The 22,268-nt window shown below is 37.6% G+C and overlaps 1 protein-coding gene across 1 annotated transcript in view; it reads left to right on the top strand.

The window, feature by feature from the left end:
- The window catches only part of LOC107045058 (flocculation protein FLO11), a 51,135-nt gene that overhangs the window by 8,830 nt on the left and 20,037 nt on the right, over nt 1-22,268 (top strand). Inside the window, exon 2 of the mRNA XM_015267187.1 lies at nt 16,377-16,431. Within this exon, the coding sequence (XP_015122673.1) occupies nt 16,404-16,431 (28 nt within the window). The 5' untranslated portion in view covers nt 16,377-16,403. The remainder of the gene's footprint in view (nt 1-16,376; nt 16,432-22,268) is intronic.

Genomic DNA, 22,268 nt, shown 5'->3' with positions numbered 1-22,268 from the left:
AGGGCATCCGTCGTTTCGGGATTGAAAAAATGATCGGTGATTTTGTGTCTAACAAAACTTTCTGAGGCTGAGGCTTTATGTCATTATGACTTTTGTATTCTGTACTGTACCGTCAGGAATTTTTTGAAATTCAAGTAATTGCAGGGAGAGAAGTATTCAGTAAAAATTACGGAACAACTCACGTCATCCGCAATGGGGAATCGTCTTCCGGCAATTTTTATGGGAATGAGAGAGAAGAAATCTGAAACGTTTAGTGAATTCTCAGGTTCATCACCGAATAAAGTACGAAATTGTCACGTAATTTTTTCCGGAGAAGTAAAATCTTACAGAAACTTGCCGACTTATTGTGCTTCCAAAATAAAAAATTCTTGAATGTTCAACAATTTTTATGAAGCTGGCGAGTTATTTCTACGCTCCGTTCCGTAAAATTTCTCAATCGTTGGGGAAAAATTACGGAACGACTTGTCCCCACAGCGGTGAGTCATCAGATGGCTGGTTAATTTTTACGGAACAAATCGTTGAATTTACGTGGTGATTCGTACAATTTCAGTTCCGACTCACACTTTTTATTGTATTTTACTTCGCTCGCGGATTACATTTCAAAACGTAATTTTCACGTTTTTTTCTGGTAATTTTTATTGAATTTTTCTCTCCGTGAAAAATTTATATTGTGAAAAATATATAGAAAAGTAACTTAAATCGGTCCAATTCATATAAAAAAAATAAAATATATGGTTTATATATTTTTTTTATATATTCTTTATAAATTTGAAAAATCTACGAAATTGGCGCACATTATAAATTTTTAAAATATATTTTTTTATGGGGATCATCATTTTTTTATGTTAAATTATTGGGAGAATTGATCTACAGATTAAATTAAATTTTCAATAAACTGAAAAAAGACTGAATTTTCACAATTCTCAGTCATTTTCGTTATCACGAGGACCTGAAACCTGCAATTTCATTGAATACTCCTGAAATAAACTGAATAATTTGTGAATTATTCCTCGTTAAAAATTTGAAGATTATTATTTGTATGGAGAATTCCTCGTATTTTTTTCTCCAGTTGTTTTCACGTTTCTGACGGACTCTCCGGAGTCCCGACATTTTCCCCATCAACTGCTGACCCATCCTCACAGAACAATTAGACGTACGCCGGAGTAATTAACGTGTCCGCCACTTTACTCAGTTTTCGTACTCACCGGGAGTATTTTTCTCTCTCGTCCTCTCCTGCCTCGGCGCTGAACGCTAAATCCCTCGACGGCCGGACTCGATACTCACCGTTACCACTGGAGCCGGTTAGACAGCGTTTAATTTACGGTACTGTTCCCCCAGCCGGGATATTAGGTGTGAAAAAAGGAAATTCGAGAAGTTGATTAAAAGAGTCGGATTTATCGCCGCGGGGTATTAATCAAATTTCAGTAATAAAATTTTCAAGTGGAGTGACTTGAAGGGACACTTTTAATCAGCGAGTCGAGATGCTGATTATTCATAAAGTTATACATTACAATTAATAATAGTTTCATAATTAATTTTGATGGAAAATTATATTTTCAAATGGTACTAATTGATTTTAGTTTCGATGCGGATGATAATATATTTTATTTGCTAGAAAAATATTAAATTCCTGGGATCATATCCGTTTTCATAAGCGATGAGATAGCAGCCTCGTATCACTCAATACGAAATATTTTTATCACCCTTTTTTTCCATTTTTTACGCCCAAAATATCGAACTAAAAATCTGAAATTTTGTCTCGCTAAAAAAATATCCACGTGATTCCTCTCGTGTATTCATCATCCAAATTAATATTTCTGAAATCCCATTTAACGAGACTAATACCCCTTTGTCGCGTATCCGATGTTAATCCGAGTCCATGCGCGACCCTGCGACTGGTCGCCTCCGCGGGGATTCGCCGTCGCGTTATTTAGGCTCCAGCGTTGCCAAATTCACTCTACACCGCGCGGGCGCGTTTAGCGAGTTTTCGGCAACGTCGCGTAACGGGCAATTTTATTTAACATGGGAAAAAAAAATTCATCCGTTAAAAACAGGGATAGCCAAATTTGTAATATTTTAATATTCCTTTACTAGGGGAGCATGGGGCAAAATGAAACACGGGGCAAAATGAAACAGTGGGAAAATCTCGTCATCTAAAGGAGATAGGACATTTTTGAAGAGGACCTTTTTTGTAGCTTGTAAAATTCTCTACAAAAAACGTTTTCATGAAAATCGTCCTATCTCCCTTAGATCACAAGATTTTCTTGCTGTTTCATTTTGCCCCACCGTCCCCTATTATTATTTGTAATATTTTAACTGCTTTTTTCAGTGCCGTATGGACCTGAAAATTACTTGAATATTCAAGAAATTAACTGATTCGTCGATAAAGAATTCTGCAGAAATTTCATGTAACTTTGTCGTTGTTGAAAATTTCAAATTCATAAATTTGACAATGTCAAATTTATTTATTTATTTATTTTTCCGGCTAGCCAGCCAACCGCAATTAAAGAAAAATGACGCGCTCTGTCGTTTCCCTCACATAGTGACCAATTTAGGGCTAAAAAAGAAAGCCGGAATAAACCCCGAGCATTAGCGGATCGAGGTCACGTATTTATTGGTTTATAGTTGTCTGCATGGAGCAAAAAAACCGGAGCACTTGAGGAAAAATGTAATAAGAGTTACGCTCCGATAGACAATGCTCCGGGATCAGTGGGAGAAGCAATTATACGGGAAGAGCCTGGGTATTGCCGTGACCGGTAGCAGTCATAATTGATCGTTGGGGAGGAATCGCGCCGATTATCGGATGCCATCAATCTGATCGACGTTTCATACTCTCGTGTGGCCCGCGTGATCGATCTACATGGCAGGGAACATAATTTTTATGCTACTGGGGGGTCATTTTATCGGGTTAATGCATGCTATTATCGAGGATCGATACACGATCTGATGTTGCTGGTAATAATGGATATTTTTCCTTCGGTGAACAAATTCAGTGAACATTGGAGGCTTTCTGGGTTATTATTGTATCGAGTTTCAACTTTCCTGTTACGTTTGAACACAATTCTTTAATTGAATAGATGAACAGATGGGTAAATAACATTGTGGCAATCTTTGCTGTTTATTTTAACGAAAATGTTTTAATTGTCTCAAATGAATAGTTCATTAATTTAACTATTCATTTGATGTATCTTCGAAACATTTTCATTGAAATAAATAAAAAAAAATTGAATGAAGATTTTTATTTCATCAAGTGGGGAAGACCTCTCGGTAAGACTATTCAACTGCAAAATTTGAGGATAAAAAATTCTTAAATTGCCGCAATTCTCCGAAAATGATCGCAATTGATGCGCATTCTCTTCCAATCTCCCAGCGTTTCCCGAGGAAACGTAAATACCCACCGCCCAGGGATCACATTTCATGGCCGAGGATGTTAGTAAACAACACGACTGGAGATCCATTAAGTAGGAAGAAGCCATCAAGGTGGTTGTTTGTCTGTCTCTCTCGCAATCAATGCGATTATTCCTCCTTTTTACGTCACACAAATATCGCTGTGAAAGTTTCCGGGACGAGCACTTGGGAGCGAGTTGGCATTTTGTATTGAGGGGGATAATTGTACTTTGGGCGATAGCTGTGGGGGGCTACTATTCAGCAGTTATCCATCTTCTGGTGTCTTCCGATTTTTATGTATTTTTTTTCTAGATTTCTCTGATCATTTTTCAGTGATTTTATTATTTAAACTTTAAATTTTATTGTTACTACAATTAATTATAAATATGATTATCAATTTTTAAATTTATAAACAAACAAATTTTGATTTTGATGGTAATTTAAACAGAATATTTTAGGAACAAAATGATTGAGTTTTTAATTTATTTCGCAATTTTAATTTTTTTAGTAAAAAATAGTCATGAAAAAATTCTGATTAAAATTCTTCATTTTTGCCATTTTCTGATCATTTTTCAATGAGTTTGTTATTTAAACTTTTGATTTTATTGTTGCTTCAATTAATAATAATTGTGATAATCAATTTTTGAATTTATAAACAAACAAATTTTGATTTTGATGGTAATTTAAACAGAATATTTTAGGAACAAAATGATTGAGTTTTTAATTTATTTCGCAATTTTTGTTTTTTTAATAAAAAATAGTCATGAAAAAATGCTGATTAAAATTCTTCATTTGTTCCATTTTTCTGATCATTTTTCAATGAGTTTGTTATTTAAACTTTAGATTTTATTGTTACTACAATTAATAATAATTGTGATAATCAATTTTTGAATTTATAAACAAACAAATTTTGATTTTGATGGTAATTTAAACAGAATATTTTAGGAACAAAATGATTGAGTTTTTAATTTATTTCGCAATTTTTATTTTTTTAATAAAAAATAGTCATGAAAAAATGCCGATGAAAATTCTTTATTTTTGCCATTTTTCTGATCATTTTTCAATGATTTTGTTATTTAAACTTTAGATTTTATTGTTACTACAATTAATAATAATTGTGATAATAAATTTTTGAATTTATAAACAAACAAATTTTGATTTTGATGGTAATTTAAACAGAATATTTTAGGAACAAAATGATTGAATTTTTAATTTAGTTCGTAATTTTAATTTTTTTAATGAAAAATGGTTACGAAAAAATGATGAATAATTTTTTTTTGTATAATGCCTCGATGACGAAGTCATCCATCCTATAGAAAAGTATAATATCCACATAATGAATTCAGTATTACGTAAACAGCGTCACTGTGCGTCTGACAAACAGGAACGTAATTATTATGGGGATTACGTCTTCGGATGCTCTTCCGCTCCCCGAATCTTCTCACATACTTAATCCACACGGTGGAATAGTCGGCGTGTACAATGGTGTATATCATCCGCCACACTCTTGTATTCCCACATTATATGGTAATACCTGGATACACTTTACTACCTTGCGCTCACTCATTTTCATTCCGAGTCGTTTCCAATTTCACTTTTTTCATGGTTTTTTGAAAGCTGAAGGAGTTGTTATGCCGTTACGAATAATTGGAGTTCGGGGGATTGATATGCGCAGGAATTTTTTTAATTAAATTAACGACAAAATGCGCAGACAATTAAAAATAAATAAGTGAGAAACTGCTTTTCTCTTAATGTAGCATAATTATCATTAATTAAATAAAAACAACGACTATTACTATCGCTTTCATCTTCACACTCTGTCAAAGTTCAATGAATTCATAATCTTTTTGAGATTTATCGTAGGGCTACCGATTTTGTGTGGGGCAAAATGAAACAGTCAAAAAAACGACTGTTTTATGCAATTAAAATAAAAAATTTTTTTTGTAAATTTTCTTTGTTACTTTTTTTATTTGCGGGAGTTCTAATGAGAATAATAATTTTCCATTCAGTCGTATAGAAAATTATTGAGAAGTTTTGATGGGCGAAGATTTTGTCAATAGATTATTCGATTGAAATTCAGCATCACATTTTCCTTTTTCCTCCTCTGGGTCTCTCCCTGGGCCTTGCCCTGATCTTAGGATTTTGCTGTTTCATTTTCTTTTCAATTAATCCATTGAATGAATTAAATTTCAATTAATGGCGACGGATAGGGCTTAGCAATACCTACATTTGAGAAAAAAAAATCCAATTCCATCTATTCATTACCGAGAAATTGAAGAAAAAGTTTGTTACATACGCACTAACGTACACCGTCTAAAAAATGCATTTTCGGACTTTTGGGATCATAATGTGTCGATATAACACAAAAAATAGAAAACTAAAATTTAACCGATTACAATTCTTCCACTCGGAAGCAAAAATATTTCATAAAAAAAATGGTTTTACTTGAATTGCGTCAAACAGTCGTTTTTTCGACTGTATCATTTTGCCCCATGAATGTAATTTTAATAAATGTCGACAGATAGGGCTCAGCAACCGCAGAATTAGAAATAATTTCTCCACGAGTAGATTTTTCGGTCGAAATCTCCTTTCATCTTTTACCTCATCATTCGTCTATTTCACAGAGAAAATTAGTAATTCCATTCTTCGTAGTAATTAATCTGGAAACGAGGAGGAAAGAGGATACACGGGATTTAGTATGCAGTAGCCGGGATATTTCGCATCACCGGAAGCCTGGGGTAGTCGCTTGTAATCGAAAGTGCGCCCCGGGTGGCCGGTGCTGGAGAATAGGAGTCAACGGTAGGCGTTGAAGTTTCAGGGAAGCATCCACTTTTATATTGCCACAATAAAGTACCTCGTTCCAACTGCTTCGAGTTTCCACTCGAGACTTTGGTCTCCTCATTTCCCTCTGCTACTGTGGGATAAACGCAGAATATTCTCGCGTCGTTTTTCCTGCCGAGAATAGAACAGTTTCAGAGAAAATTTTAGCGGCAATTGGTTTTCAAAATTAAACTCGAGGGCTAATATTGTTTTCGAGGATATTTTGGATTAATGAGTTATACACTGAGAAAAAAATTTATTCCTTCCAAGAAAATGTTATTGGTGATATCTTTTTCATACTCTTAGTAGAAGAAAATATCTCTTTTGGAACGTATTTCTCCAGGCCAGTCATTTCCAGGTGCTCCGAAATCAGTTCCAAGCGTGAGAATTATGGTGATCTATAAGAATATTCTTCTGCATATGACCTCGAAGAAACTCCAATAATAATTATTAACATTTGGAATTATTCCAATTTTCTTTACCTGAGAAAATCGCCAATTTGTAAAATCCGGAAGATATCGGAGAACATTTTGTCAAGGTCATATGTAGCATAATAATCAGATTGTTCAACATCACTGTAATTTTTGAGGATAGACTTGGACTCTCTGAAAATGACTGTCCTGGAAAAATTCGTTCTGCAAAAATATTATCTTCTGACGAGAATATCAATCCTTGGCAGGAATACTTTTTTCTCTCAGTGTGGATTTTATTTTTTGCTCCATTATTGATTGCAAAAGTGAAAGAAAACAAAATTTCAAAGAACTTCACTGAATTTTTTTCATTTTATGATTTTTTCCTAGCAATATAAAGTCAATAAAATAATAAATTCGATGGAGTTGATTGAAATTCCTCCCATCACAACGTGAAATCATTTTTTCGTCACGGTGTCATGTCCTTCTTGCACAATTCCAATTTCCAAAGCAATAACTCCTCAAAAAAAACTCTGACCTTTTACGCGTAGCCATCTATTCCAGAAAAGCACTGTGAAAAGTGTGACGTTGAGAAAAGAAACGAAAATTTATCACCGACTGGCGTTTATACCGCTCAAAGTGCATCTTCACGCACGTTAAATCATCGCTGTGCAGTGGGTCCAAGCGGCCTAAAGATTTAATGGGGTGAAAATTATTGCTACGTCTTGTACCTCGGGATGGATCAACGTTTTAACACTCGTCACGATTTAGGATGCATAATCGTTAAGGATGTTTAAGTCGAATTAAAATAATAATCGTGCCCAGTGAATGCTGGAGTCTCACGACTGTCGCTTTTTCCATCTTTTGTAACAAAACATCTTCCTCGCTCATTTTTCGTTAACATTCTTCTCCTCTAGGCGGGTAATGAGCCATCGTCGGGGAGTCGTGACCCAAACGAATGAGGTATCCTCCCCCGGGAAGGAGGAATATCACTGAGACGAGAGCCAAAACCCTCGATTATCCGCCATTCTCCGTGCCATTATCATGATATTTTATCGCTGAAGTTGCAATGCACCGGTGGTTATTTTTTTGTCCAATGGAGTGTAAAAACTGGGGGGTTCAGGATGTCAAAAGACCCTCGAGTGAGGCACCTAGGATGTCTAGAATATATGTCTCAATGTCTTAATTTAAGACAACAAGATCTATGCGCGCGCTGACCTATTCATTTGTTGAAATGAAGAAATGGAACTCATTGAATTTCATTTTCTCATGAATACCTTATAAATATTGATAATGAATCAAAGAGAATTCGACTAATGATTGAAGTGAATTGCGAAGTAGAGTAAAAGAATCTATAAAGAATTTTTCATTTTCAATTAATTATCTTCAATTTTTTTAAATAATCGGTCTCCATAAAACGACAGAATTTATTAATTTCACCGATGATATATATAAATGTGTTCATGTTCTCGCCTCGTCTCGTCTCGTCTCGTTTCGTCTCATTTCGTCTCGTCTCGTCTCATTTCATCTCGTCTCGTCTCATCTCGTCTTGTCTCGGCTTCTCTCGTCCGGTCTCTCTCGTTTCGTCTCGTCTCGTTTTGTCTCGTCTTGTCTCATCTTGTCTCGTTTCGCCTCTCGTTTCTCTCGTTCTCGACCGGCTTTTCTCGTCTCGTCTCGTCATGTCTCTCGTCTCGTTTGTCTCGTCTCGTCTCGTCTCTTCATGTCTCTCGTCTCATTTGTCTCGTCTCGTCATGTTTCTCGTCTCATTTGTCTCGTCTCGTCATGTCTCTCGTCTCATTTGTCTCGTCTCGGCTCGTTCCTGTCATTGTCTCAGATGACTCTTCTCGTCTCGTCTCATCATGTCTCTCGTCTCGTTTGTCTCGTCTCGTCATGTCTCTTGTCTCGTTTGTCTCGTCTCGTCTCGTCTCGTCTCTTCATGTCTCTCGTCTCGTCATGTTTCTCGTCTCATTTGTCTCGTCTCGTCATGTCTCTCGTCTCATTTGTCTCGTCTCGGCTCGTTCCTGTCATTGTCTCAGATGACTCTTCTCGTCTCGTCTCATCATGTCTCTCGTCTCGTTTGTCTCGTCTCGTCATGTCTCTTGTCTCGTTTGTCTCGTCTCGTCTCGTCTCGTCTCTTCATGTCTCTCGTCTCGTCATGTTTCTCGTCTCATTTGTCTCGTCTCGTCATGTCTCTCGTCTCATTTGTCTCGTCTCGTCTCATTCCTGTCATTGTCTCAAATGACTCTTCTCGTCTCGTCTCGTCTCATCATGTCTCTCGTCTCGATTGTCTCGTCTCGTCTCATTTCTCTCGCGTCTCGCGGCATCACTAGTTTAAATATTACGTCTAATGAACACATAAAAAGCACGGGGAAGGGGACTCGGTAGGGCTTCTACCTTTTCGTCAGTTCGGATGAACTGAAATTCTGGATAATTAGTTCGCGTGCAGATGCATGCCGTTCTCGGGCGCACGGTTGGATGCTATTGAGACGCTGTTTCGCGAGTCTCAGGACTGCAATTTCTGAAACCTTTGGGATGCACGAGATATTGACTAAGTTTATTGGGGGCTATTCAGGAGAACTTCTTGATTAGGCGGTGAGTGCGTTCGTGCAATTTCCGGGGGATGTTGGTGAATCACTCGGAATTTTTCATTTAAACAATTACGGCTACTTTATTTCAAATTTTGTATTTACTTGAACAATATTTTTCGTGGAAATTGATGAAGTCAAATATCTGAGATATCATCGCCGCAAAAGCCTTAAAACGAAAGTCTAATATTTATTGATTCGTCATTCCAATGAACATTTTGTTGATTAGAAATTTAATAATTGCTTAGAAGACGAAGATAACGAATTTTTTAACATATAATAATTCTTCAGTTGGAAAGAATGAATTATTGACTGCATACAGTTCAAGTCGTCGTTTTAGAAATCATTAAAATCAATTATTCCTGCATCATTGGAGCCATTAAAATGCCCGAAATATTCTGAAATAACTAGTTCATCGAATGTTTCATTAGGCTCACCCGGTACCCGAGTGAGGAAAGCACTCAGAAATTCGTAAAACAATTATCTCCACTTGGTGAATAATTTAATGGTCGCTTTTCAAGGCGGCGATGCTTATTGCCCCTTTCACTAGGCTCTCTTGTCCATCCGCTTGTTATGCAGATCGTCGTTTGCGTTCTCTCCAATTAGGACGCGCTAGTCGAATCCCAACTGAATTTACATGCCAATAGTCGAGACATCCCTCGTTTTGCACTTTCCAAAATGATGATTTGGTTAGACTAATAATTCCTCTCACCACTCCAGTCCGATTTCAATTCCCATTCGTCTGTCTATTGCGGAAGAGGAATCAGAGGTTTTCATTAACCGCAAAGTCACTGGTATTTTCAACCCAAACACTATTGTTTTATGCTATTATAAATCATTATTACTAATTGGAGAGGATGAAATTACTCTGGTATTATTCTCAACTCAAGTAATAGGAAAATTTATTCAGATCAATTGGGAAAAAAAGAATTCAGTAGAGAAGTGGTAAAGCGGTTTCAGTCGACTTATCGCCCAGTTTTTGAGGAATATTTCCGGATCTAAGGGAGATAGCGAAATTTTCGTAATTACATTTGTTGTAGCTCTCAATCGGCTCTACAAAAAAGGTTATGACAAACATTTTGTTATCTCCCTTAGATTCCGAGATATTTATTGAAAACTGACCAATCGTCAAAATCGACTTGAACCGTTTTACCACTTCGATACTGAATTGCTGTTGTGCACTGCAGCTTTTTCCGAATTCAATGAATTCAGGGCATTTTTTTAGCTATCGTGGGACGACTGATTTTTCAAAATATCCGGAAACTCTAAAAATTAATGCATGAATTAAATTATAATTCAGTAACAAAGTGTTGAAACGGTTCAAGTCGACCTAGCTCTTAACTGAATTTTCGAAGAATATCTCCGAAACTAAGGAAGATACCGAAATTTTCATGAAAACCTTTTTTGTAGCTCGTAATTCGCTCTATAAAAAAGGTTATAACCAAAATTTCACCATTTGTCTTAGATTCTGAGATATTTATTGAAAACTGACCAATCGTCAAAATCGACTTGAACCGTTTTACCACTTCGCGACTGCATTAATGTCGATTGGGCTCAACAATTAAAAAAAAATGAATATAATGCGTTCTCCAACACAAAAAGTCAAGAACTTGAATCTAAACGATTACAAAGTTTCCACTCGAAATCTAAAATTCAAGAAATAAAGGATTTCCGCATAGAATCGTCGTAAATGTCACCTAAAAAAGTTACGACAAATCGACTCCCCAACAATCCACGAAAAAAACTAGAAATGAGTTCATATTCTTCCTCATGACAAATTAATTTCTCGTCCGCCGGCGGCAAAAACCCCTCAATTATCCCCGATATCATGAGATTCCAGTTCGCATCATGAAAACGGGTTAATCGACTTGTGGATTAACCCGATCAACTATCGATACTGACGTCTACGAGTGCCTTTAGAAAGGCGCCCCATCGCTGCAGACGTGTAGCGAATGGACTCCTCGTCCTCGTGGAAATGCCATCGATCCGGTGGAAAAATCGACAGAACCCCGGGTGTTGATGAGCAAAGGCGAATAAAACACCGATGAGGACTTGCGAAATAGGGTCTCTTCCGCGAAGACGATCCCGGGGGTTACGGACACTTGCGTGCCACTCACACTCTGAAATATTGAAATTGCTCGTGTAAAACCTGTTGACTCGAGCGTGTAAGACACTCCGTTACGTTTGTAATAGTCGACTCGTGCGTGGATTATGAATGAACGAATGCCTCCGCATAAGGAACTCATTAATGATGATTTCTTCTCTCAGTCTAGTGCAGCAGAATTCACCGAAAATGCGTGAGAACATTCGTCAATTATTTTTTTCAGCGTAGCATTTTCATCCACAACCGCTCAAATTGATTCAACTTTGTCGACAATTTCGCGGAAACAATCGTAACAATATTTTTTTTACCCAACGACAGGCGGCATAGTTTGCGGTTTTACTGACAAACGCGTGCAAACTCTTCCCTGTGACAAGCTTTCACTCAAATTATGGGATTTTTCCTCTCTCCTCTGCCCTCCAATCACGCTATTTTCGATTAATTTCGCGGCTCGGGGGCCGTTTCGTCAGTTCCGACCACTAATACTCATCCTCATTTCCTAATGGAGAATCTTGCGATTGAGTATTTCTGTTGGGAATTCGTAAACTCGTGTTTTTTACTTCAATGAAATAAATAATTCATTAATCTCGAATGAAGAATCGTTAAATGTTGATAAATTCATTCTCTTCGTCATTTTAAAATCACTGGGAAAACTAGGTGTGGCATTTTCATTTAAGACACAACAGTGTTGGGAAATAATTAAAGTCAACTAGTAATTTTCAGGAAAATGCCATTGAATTTGATTTAGGAGGAGAAATGATGAAATTTAAGATTTCACAGAAAATTCCATGAAATTCTAAATTTTTCAGCATCGATTTCAGTGCTGAATTACACTGAATTTTTAATTAATTGGATAATCAAGAGTATATTTACAAAAATTCTACGGATTTATATTAATTGTCAGGCAATAATTAAACTAAAATTTACACTTTTCCTTTCTCCTCTTCCCCCAATCGCGGTATTTTCGATTAATTTCGCGGCTCGGGGGTCGTTTCGTCAGTTCCGACCACTAATACTCATCCTCATTTCCTAATGGAGAATCTTGCGATTGAGTATTTCTGTTGGGAATTCATAAACTCGTATTTTATTTCACTGAAAATGTTTCAATGGTATGAAATAAATAATTCATTCATTTCGAATGAAGAATCGCTAAATGTTGATTAATTCATTCTCTTCGTGTTTTAATACTCCTGAATCATCCTCAGTTCCTCTCCACGGAGGAAAAAATTATTTTTGCTAAATATCCATTTACTTGCGAGAAGTATTAGCGAAATGGTAAAACGGTTTAAGTCGACTCATCTCCCAGTTGAGTTTTTGAGGAATATTTCCAAATCTAAGGGAGATAGCGAAATTTTCATTATTACATTTATTGTAGCGCTCAATCGACTCTACAAAAAAGGTTATAACAAAAATATTGCTATCTTCCTTAGATTCCAAGATATTCATTGAAAACTGGTCAATAGTCAAAATTGACTTGTACCGTTTTACCGCTTCGCTGCTGATTTATTTCTTCAGTACCGTACTCTCTAGTCGAGTTATTCATTGGCTTCAATTATGACAATTATACTGCTCTAGAAGATGATCATGTTAGTTATGACCTTAAGCGAACTCCTTCAGTAATTACCAACATTAAAAAATTAATCGAAATTCTCTCTAAAGAATGAAAAATTCAGGAAAAATGAATAATCATTGGAGGAGTTCATCCAAGGTCATATGCAACATAGTCATCCTCTAGAGTCTAGAGCACTATGACTGTCAGAATTGAAAGCTAATTAGGCTCGTCTTGGAATGACTCGATTGGAGATACACGATTTTGAAAAAATAAATGCTTCTCTCAAGTAAATGAATATTTGGCGAAAATAATTGTTTCCCAGTGTTGCTATGATGCGGAGGGATTAAATGTTTCCTAACGGATCGCTAATGATCCCCCTTTGACCGGTGAATTTTGCAAGAGTCATCAATTAGTGATCAATTGGGAATTATTATTGGACTGGGTGCATCCGATTGGCGACCTCGTTGGGGTAATGGTACAGTCCCTTTTCTTTATTCTTTTATTTCTAAAATGTTTCCCAACGTTTCAGAATGGAGAACTAAATTTCGGCAGAAATAAACAATGAAATCATCGAATCGTCGGATGGGGAATCCTTTCCCTTTTTTTTGTCTAAAAACATTATTTTTCAGTTTGATTTATCGATTCACGTCATCGGAAAACCGCCGACGAATATTTGAATAAATTACATTCAATTCCGGGTAAACAATCACCATTTGTGGACAAGTTGCTTCTAGCTCAGTGCAAATATCCGGTTTATCGGGACGAGAGTCGTCTTGACTCCGCGGGGATGCCTCTGTGCACGACTACTTGAACTCGACCGACTGTTGAATATTTAATTGCCATGAAGATGGGTATACTTCTGGGGTGAGTGCACGGGAAAGTTCAGCGGAATTCTCTCCGAAGTGCGAAAGGAAAACTGGTTCATAACTGTGTTTACGGTTTTTAAATCACTGGAAAAATAGTGTCTTCGGGGCATTTTCGTTTAAGACACTACGCCGTTGGAAAAAATTGAAAGTTCATGGACAGTCGACTAGTAATTTTTAGGAAAGTGCCTGTGAATTTGATTTAGGGGGGAAAATGATGGAATTTTAGATTTCACTGAACGCAATTTATTTGAATTTTCAATGAAACCACCATTTTCAGTGCTCAATTACACTGGATTTTTAATTAATTGGAAATTCAAGAGCATGTTTGCCGAAATTCTACGGTTTTATGTTAATTTTCATGCACGCGGAGAGAAATATTCAGTAAAAATTAGGGAACAATTCACGTAATCCGCAATGGGGAATCGTTATCCGGCAATTTTTATGGGAATGGAAGAGAAGAAATCTGAAACATTCAGTGAATTCTCAGGTTCATCACCGAATAAAGTACAAAATTGTCACGTAATTTTTCCCGGAGAAGTAAAATTTTACAGAAACTTGGCGACTTATTGTGCCCCCAAAATCTAGAATTCTTGAACGTTCAACAATTTTTATGAACCTGTTGAGTTATTTCTACGTTTCTTTCCGTAAAATTTCTCATTCGTTGGGGATAAATTACGGAATGACTTGTTGTCCCCACAGCGGTGAGTCATCAGACGGGTGATTAATTTTTACGGAACAAATCGTAGAATTTACGTGGCGATTCGTACAATTTCAGTTCCGACTCACACTTTCTATTGAATTTTACTCCGCTCGCGGATTGCGTTTTAAAACGTAATTTTTACGCTTTTTTCTGATAATTTTTATTGAATTTTTCTCACGGTGCAATAATTAAACTAAAATTTTCAGTTTTTGTTGATTTCTGCATTCAAAACGCAATCCGCGTAATGCTGATTATTCATGACTGTCGATCAATGATTATCGATGATTTATGAGACACTCCATATCTACAGTATCGCAGGCGATGTTTCCTCTCGTGAAATACATCACCATCGGACAGTTTTTTTCATGTTCCATTCCAATGACAGCAAGTGGTGAGACATTTCGTCGTATTTATTCCTCATGGATTGAAAGTTGAGCTCATCTACTCTGATAATAGTCTGTCCTCCTGTCTGGTGAACCGCAGGGGGCCCAGGCTTGACGACGAGTGTGTGAGAAAACAATGTTTCTGTATCCCCACCGCCCACCCATCATCGTAACCCCTCCGTCTGAAGTAAAAGCGTGAGAAGGAGGACAATAACTGGCATTCGTAATCCATCCAAAATTGAATCGAATTGAATAGTTCGGAGCGATCTTCCTCTCTTTCGGATCTTCCCATTGTTGTCCCCCCCCCCAATTGTTCATTTCAAAATATTGTTTCAAAACATTTTTTGATTTTTAACCCATGAAAAGGTCCGATGAATATTCAGACTCTATTTTTCGTTCGAATTTTTCGAATCGTGAAATTTGTTTTTCAGCATTTTAATTCCACCGAATCGAGCTTTCAAGCTCAACTATTTCATTATCCATTTTTCCATCACCCGATTTTCGTAATTATTCACCCAATCCCCTGGTTTTACACGTACAATCCCCACCGATTCTCATGTTTCGGATGAATAATTGAATTTGACTGAACTCACCGTGTAATCCGATCAGGAATTCCATTGAAATCGAATCGCTGTTATCAATGGAGAGATTTCACTTCGATTGATGAATTTCGCGGATCATCAATAATTCGATATTAAGCGATGGCAACGGGACCGATTGGTGTCAAGTGAATTACCGTCCAACAGCTGTTGTCGAGAGACAACTCGATTTTCAGAATTGAGTACAGTAGAGGCTTCGTATAAGATACTTCTCTATAAGATACAGCGCGCTCCGAGCGCTCGAGGCCTCCCGAATGCTTAGTTCCGTGGGCTTCTTATAAGTACCTATGGTCTGACGCCCCACGGGGATTACCTACTCCGTTCAATATACTACACGGAGAGAAATATTCAAGAAAAATTACGGAACATTTCACGTAATCCGCAAGCGAGAATCGTTTTCAGTGAATTTCTATAGGAATATAAGAGAATAAATCTGAAACGTTCAGTAAATTTTCGGGTCTGTCACCGAAAAAATACGAAAAAGTCACGTAATTTTTCTGGAAGTTGTAAAATCTAACAGAAACTTCAAGACTTATTATGCCTCAGAACATGAAAATTCTTGGATGTTTAAGAATTTTTACGAAAAGTTCCGGAAAAATTACGGAACGTGTTGTTAAAATCTCCCCCTCACGGTGACTCATGGCTAGACGTGAGGCGTCGGACGGATGAGTAATTTTTACGGAACAGATCGTAGAATTTACGTGACGATTGACACTTTTTATTGAATTTTACTTCGCTCCCAGATTACGTTTCGAAACGTAATTTTTACGTCTTTTTTCTGGTAATTTTTATTGAATATTTCTCTCCGTGTAATGTGCATGAGTTGAATATAGATCAGTAATGAATACTGTAGAGAGTATTACCGAAGTGAATCCCCATTTCTCCTACTTTATAACGCGATTTGCCCCGGACAATAGTCCATTGACGTCCGGTGAATTCGGGTCTAAATACAGTGCTTTCATTATGCTTTCAGGAGGTGAAGTCGAGGAATTTTGGCGCTATGGGTCTGCGTACACTGCTGTGGCTATGTAAGTACAATCTCCATCGACATGGTCTCACGTATCATCTGATGTTCAACATTTGGATTCTCTAGAATTGAATGTTAAATCGATTTATTTTCCCCACACAATTTTCAATTTGTTTTTTAAATTTATTTTTTATAGCGAGGGAACTCTCATGCCGAGCTATTTACACTGTCGTTATAAAAGATACATATTTACACAACTTATTTATACATCATATTGAGGGGAGACTACTGTGAGTTTTAAAAATCGTGGGTTATTGGAGTGAGACTTCTCATACGTTGAAGATCGATTATACAGATCGAAAAGCGAATAATTAGTGCAAAAAACAATTTTTTTTATTGATCGTTTGCCCGAAAGCGCTTAAAATGCTAAAAACAATCCAGGGCCTCCAATTTTTGAGCTACAAAACAGTTTTTTTTTCAAAATTTCCGGAAAAATGTATGGAACAACAATTACGAGCCAGTTTTTTGGAATTCGACTCCTACACAGCTGATTTCGTTTTTTTTTCATATAAAAAAATTCACTATTTGTGTAAAAAAATACAAAAAAGGCAAATTTAGCCATCTAAGAGGCGAATTAAAAAAAACTGGCTCGTAATTGTTATTCCACATATTTTTTCGAAAACTTTGAAAAAAAATCCTTCGTAGCTCAAAAATTAGAGGCCCTGGACTGTTTTTGGCATTTTAAGCGTTTTCGGGCAAAAGAACAATAAAAAAATTTTTTTTGCTCCGCTCCGCATGAGCAAATTTCTCTGTTCTCTCTGTAATTTAATTCCTCTCCAGAGAATACTGTCTCGCGCATTGGGAGCTCCTAATGACGAAATTCCCAGAAAATTCCTGACGAAAAATCCTAACACGGAAATAATAAATAAACTTAAATGAACACACGATAAAACGATTAGACTATCTGATGACTGTATCCGTATCGCTCACAATTTCTCCACTCTCTCCGCTATTCAATTTCCACACAGCCGCTGCTATCTCTCCCAAAGACAATATTCCACCCAATTGTTGGAGAGACAAACAATTATTAATCCCCAACACGTAATCTGAAAATGTTGAAAATCCGCTGGAGCGCCGCACACCAGATTCAAGGGCGAGATTGTTCCGTTGAATAATCGTTATCACATTCGAGTATAAACCCGAGACAAATGAATGGAATTCGGGACTACATACAATCATACCGTAAACCGTGACGACCACGACCTCGATGAAAGCGTCTAAGAACGGCCTCGCCCGCGCGCACAATGAAGAAATCCCCTTGCCATTGTTTTCAAATTCCCCATTTTTTCATTCCCCCACGGCATTATGATAAACACATCAGCCACAATATTTTACCACCGATTACTTCATATTTATCGCCGTACCTCTGTCACAATCCCCAATTAGTCATCAGCCCTCATCATTCGTCGATGATTGGGCAATAATCACACTCAAAATCCCGCAAAACGAATGAAACAAAGAGAGAGGGAAAAAAAAATAGTAATGAATAGTTGTAAATAACAGATAAATACTGTGAAAGGACGGGGTGTCGGTGACATTACGTCTCCCAACAACGCATTGCCTCAAGATTCTCTTAATCATTCCGCTTAAAGGTTCCTCGTTCTCTTGAGAGTAAAAAATCTCTTATTACGTCGGCATTATTAACAGCCATTCGGTGGATTCTATTTACTCGGTCAGTGACACGGACAATGCGTGTATCCCGGTGACCAGTTGTGGTCTTAAGACCTTTTGACGATGGCGTCATCGCAGCATCGCGGCATTTATTACCTCATTGAAATTAGAAACAGCCTTGGAATTTACCGCTCGATACGTCGATTAAGCGCTGATATCCTCGCCGCTTCTTGTTTTATCAGCGATTGTGAGGGGTTAAGTCTGAAGGTCACGCGAATTTTGACACGACCAATAGGTGCGGATTGAGATTTTCAGCTGTTGAGGGTTTAACAGTCGCGACTCTCGCGACTTCAACAGCTGAAACCCTCAGTAGCGAAGTGGTAAAACGGTACAAGTCAATTTCGACTGTTTGCCAGTTTTTAATGAATATCTCGGAATGTAAGGGAGATGGAAAAATTTTTGTTATAACCTTTTTTGTAGAGCCGATCGAGGGCTACAACAAATGTTATTACGAAAATTTCGCTTTTTCTCTTAGATTCGGGAATATTCTTCAAAAACTGAACTGAGAGATAAGTCGATTTGAACCGTTTTACCACTTCGCTAGTGAATTCATGTATTTGGAAAAAATTTTCATAACTGAAAATTCATAATGTGTTATGATTTTCTGTTCACGAATTTGTAATTCGATAGAATTTCAAGTGAAATGGGAAATTCATTATTTTTTCCCCTCGAGGGTATCCAACAGCCATCGGATTCTATTTTTTTTCGTTTCAAATAGTCGAAGAGTCTAAAAAATTTAAATTAAACATCAATAATTGAATAAATTTTGTAAAAGAATGAGAAGAAAAACATGAATGAAAAAAATGATGAAGTAGAAAGAGAAAATGAAGAGAAAATTATTTGGTGAATTTCACCAAATTGTTGGTCTCAAGACCTTTGACGATGGCGTCATCGCAGCATCGCGGCATTTATTCCCCCATTGAAATTACAAACAGCCTTGGAATTTACCGCTCGATACGTCGATTAAATACTCCGGCGATATCCTCGCCGCTTCCTGTTTTATCAGCCCCCGTTGATCACTCGAAACCCCTCGGTCATCCGCCTCAATCTCATCTGCCGTTGATGTCCTGTCACATCGTGGGAGAGTGTTGGGCACTTCGGGCAAACTGCCCGGGGAAAAGTCAAGGATATCGGTGGATATCGGTGAATGGGGGGGGAGGGGCGGCATGATGAGTAACCTCGGAGAGTGGGGTCGATGGATAAAGCGAGATGCTGTCGATTTATGACCCGTCATTCGACTGTACTGATACTCGGAGATGGGTTGAGCCGTGAGTCAGGTGTTTTTACGCGCATATCGATGATCGCGGGATATAAAAGCGTAATGGTCGTGCTGATCTTTATTAATGGGAGGGGAGGGGGAAATGTCAAGTTGGGGAGAGGGGGGTGATGGGTGTTATGGGGGAGTGAGTGGTTTTGCGACGGGGTTTGAGGCAATTTCGCGGGGCAGAAGCGCAATTTGATTTTTTTACGATGGACCTGACTTTATGATGAGATTTATGGTCATTAATTAGGGATGGGATTAATTACCGTGCCTGAATTTATGGCGGGAAAATGTACTGTGCATTCAGGTTCAGGNCGGAGAGAAATATTCAATAAAAATTACGTATCTTTTCCGTCATTCCGGAGGGAAATGCGGTGGTAGGAAATTTTACGGAACTGTCGGGGAATTTTTCCGGAGCGTTCCGTGATTTTTATCTGCATCTCCTGTGAAAAATTACGATACCGTCACTTAAATTTTCTGAGTCGATTCCGTAATCGGTGAGTGAAGTGAGAGTTCCGTAATTTTTACTGAATATTTCTCTCCGTGCGTAAATTTTGTACGGGCAGTCGAGTTTAGGTCAGTCACTACTCACGAAAAGGTTTCTTTCGAGAAAAAAATCTCGAAGTAATCCGATATCCTCAGCGCTGTAATCCGAAAAGCTCCAGCTCATACACTGATAGAATGATTCATTTATTCCAAACGAGATTCGTTAACTATTAACGAATGGTAGAGTGGAATATGACCAAATGAATATTCGTTGATAGTTAACGAATGGTTCACTTGAATGGCGAAAGTCAAGTCAAACAAGGCTCCTCAAAATCCATTCGTTAACAATAATCAATCCGTTCTATCAGTGTAGAAAAAGTCGGCCTCATCGGGCTCAAGAGGCCTCATCAATGACCCCATTTAATTCCCCCTTCCAATCAATGAACCGCCATCTTAATGCCAATAATTCGTCCAACGAATTCACATGACGTATTTCGAGGGGAATTTGTCAACTCTCCGCCCAGTATTCTCCAGCCGAAGTGAATCGACATTTTTATGCATATCCAATGAATATGGAAATTGAAAAATGCGAGAGGAGTGCAATAGTATAAAGCCATGGTGGAAGCAATCTCCCTCGCCCTCTTCACTCGCCGTTGAAATATCGAATTGATACGAAAGTTTCGCCATTTCAATTTGCGAAGTGCCGCGCTGTACGAGGCCGAGTGTCGGAATCTCGTTCAACGACACTTTTTCGTTTTATTTTTAGTTTTATACCCGTAGACGTCCATCTGACGGATCTTTTTATTTCTCCCCTCCTCCTGCCCCTTTTCTTTACTCTTTTTTTTTATTTTCGTTATCCACTTCCTTCGTCGGGGGAGATCCTATTACTTCAGTTCCGATCTTGTCCGATAGGATCTAAAGGAGTTGCAGTGGAGAAAAAGCCAAGTTTTATCTCCATTTTCCGAGGCTTTACCATTTGCGATGAAATTGCTTTTCCACCGTGTGTCTCTCTAATTCACTCAGTTTTTTCGACTCAACTTCTTGTTTTGGAGAACATCTCTCACTCATCGGTTTTATCCCGGGTCGGGCGGGAGAGGGGGGTACGGATTGCGGCGCGTTTTACACGTGGAGCATTAATTATAACTCCACGGAGAGAAATATTCAAGAAAAATTACGGAACATTTCACGTAATCCGCAAGCGAGAATCGTTTTCAGTGAATTTCTATAGGAATATGAGAGAATAAATCTGAAACGTTCAGTAAATTTTCGGGTCTGTCACCGAAAAAATACGAAAAAGTCACGTCATTTTTATGGAAGTTGTAAATTTTTTAAATTTTTACGTCTTTTTTATGGTAATTTTTCTTGAATATTTCTCTCCTTGTAATTGAAAATTCATAATTAGTTATGATTTTCTGCTCAGGAATTTGGAATTCGATAGAATTTCAAGGGAGATAGGGAATTTCATATTTTTTTCCCCCTCGAGGGTATCCGATGGCTACATACAGAAAAACCCAAACGTAAATTATGTTTTGCTAAACGTAATTTACGCTTAACGTCAATATGATGTCTGGTCGATTTTTTTCCGTCATGAAAATCGGAATTTAGGCTTTAAAAAAGCGTATTTTACGTTTATTAAAACGTAAATGACGTCCAAACGAAGCGTATCTTACGTTTATCAGAACGGACATTACGTTTATAAAAAATACCTAAAAATCATGGTATTTTACGGCAACTTTGAGCGTAATTTACGAATACGAATAATTTACGAATAATTTACGATTTATAATCGTCGTAATCTACGATTTCGCAATTGTAAATTACTCTCATAATCGTCGTAAATTAGATTTTTCTCTGTGTGAATTCTAGTGATTGTAATTATGGAGAAACAATTCAGTAGTGAAGCGGTAAACCGAGTTAAGTCGATTTTGACTATTAGCTAGTTTTTGCTGAATATCTCGGAATCTAAGAGAGATAGCAAAATTTTTCTCATGACTTTTTTTATAACGCTCTATTGGCTCTACAAAAAAGGTCATGACAAAAATCTTTCTATCTCTTTTAGATTCCGAGATATTCGTCAAAAACTAGCCAATAGTAAAAATCGACTTAACCCGGTTTACCGCTTCGCTACTGAATTGCATCCCTAATTTTCCCCGATTTCCTCCTCCAGACCGTCGAAATGGTGTGAATATCCACAAAAATGGTTCCTGATAAACCTTCATAAATTTCTATAAAACGCGCGTTCTCCATACTTGTATTGTTTTATTCCAGGAAGAGTGCCCCCGGGGATTTGAAAATTTTCTACAGCACATGTATGCGACTTTATTCATGCGAAAACCGAGAGGTTTTTCGCGATAGACCGTATAAATACGGGAAAAACGGGCGCTATTCCTCGGGTGCATGTACCCCCCCCCCCCCCCCCC

Source organism: Diachasma alloeum, unplaced genomic scaffold (assembly GCF_001412515.2).
Source record: "Diachasma alloeum isolate Michigan unplaced genomic scaffold, Dall2.0 Dall_scaffold_00865, whole genome shotgun sequence".
Classification (NCBI taxonomy): Eukaryota; Metazoa; Arthropoda; class Insecta; order Hymenoptera; family Braconidae; genus Diachasma; species Diachasma alloeum.
This window is presented reverse-complemented; position numbering and strand designations above follow the sequence as displayed.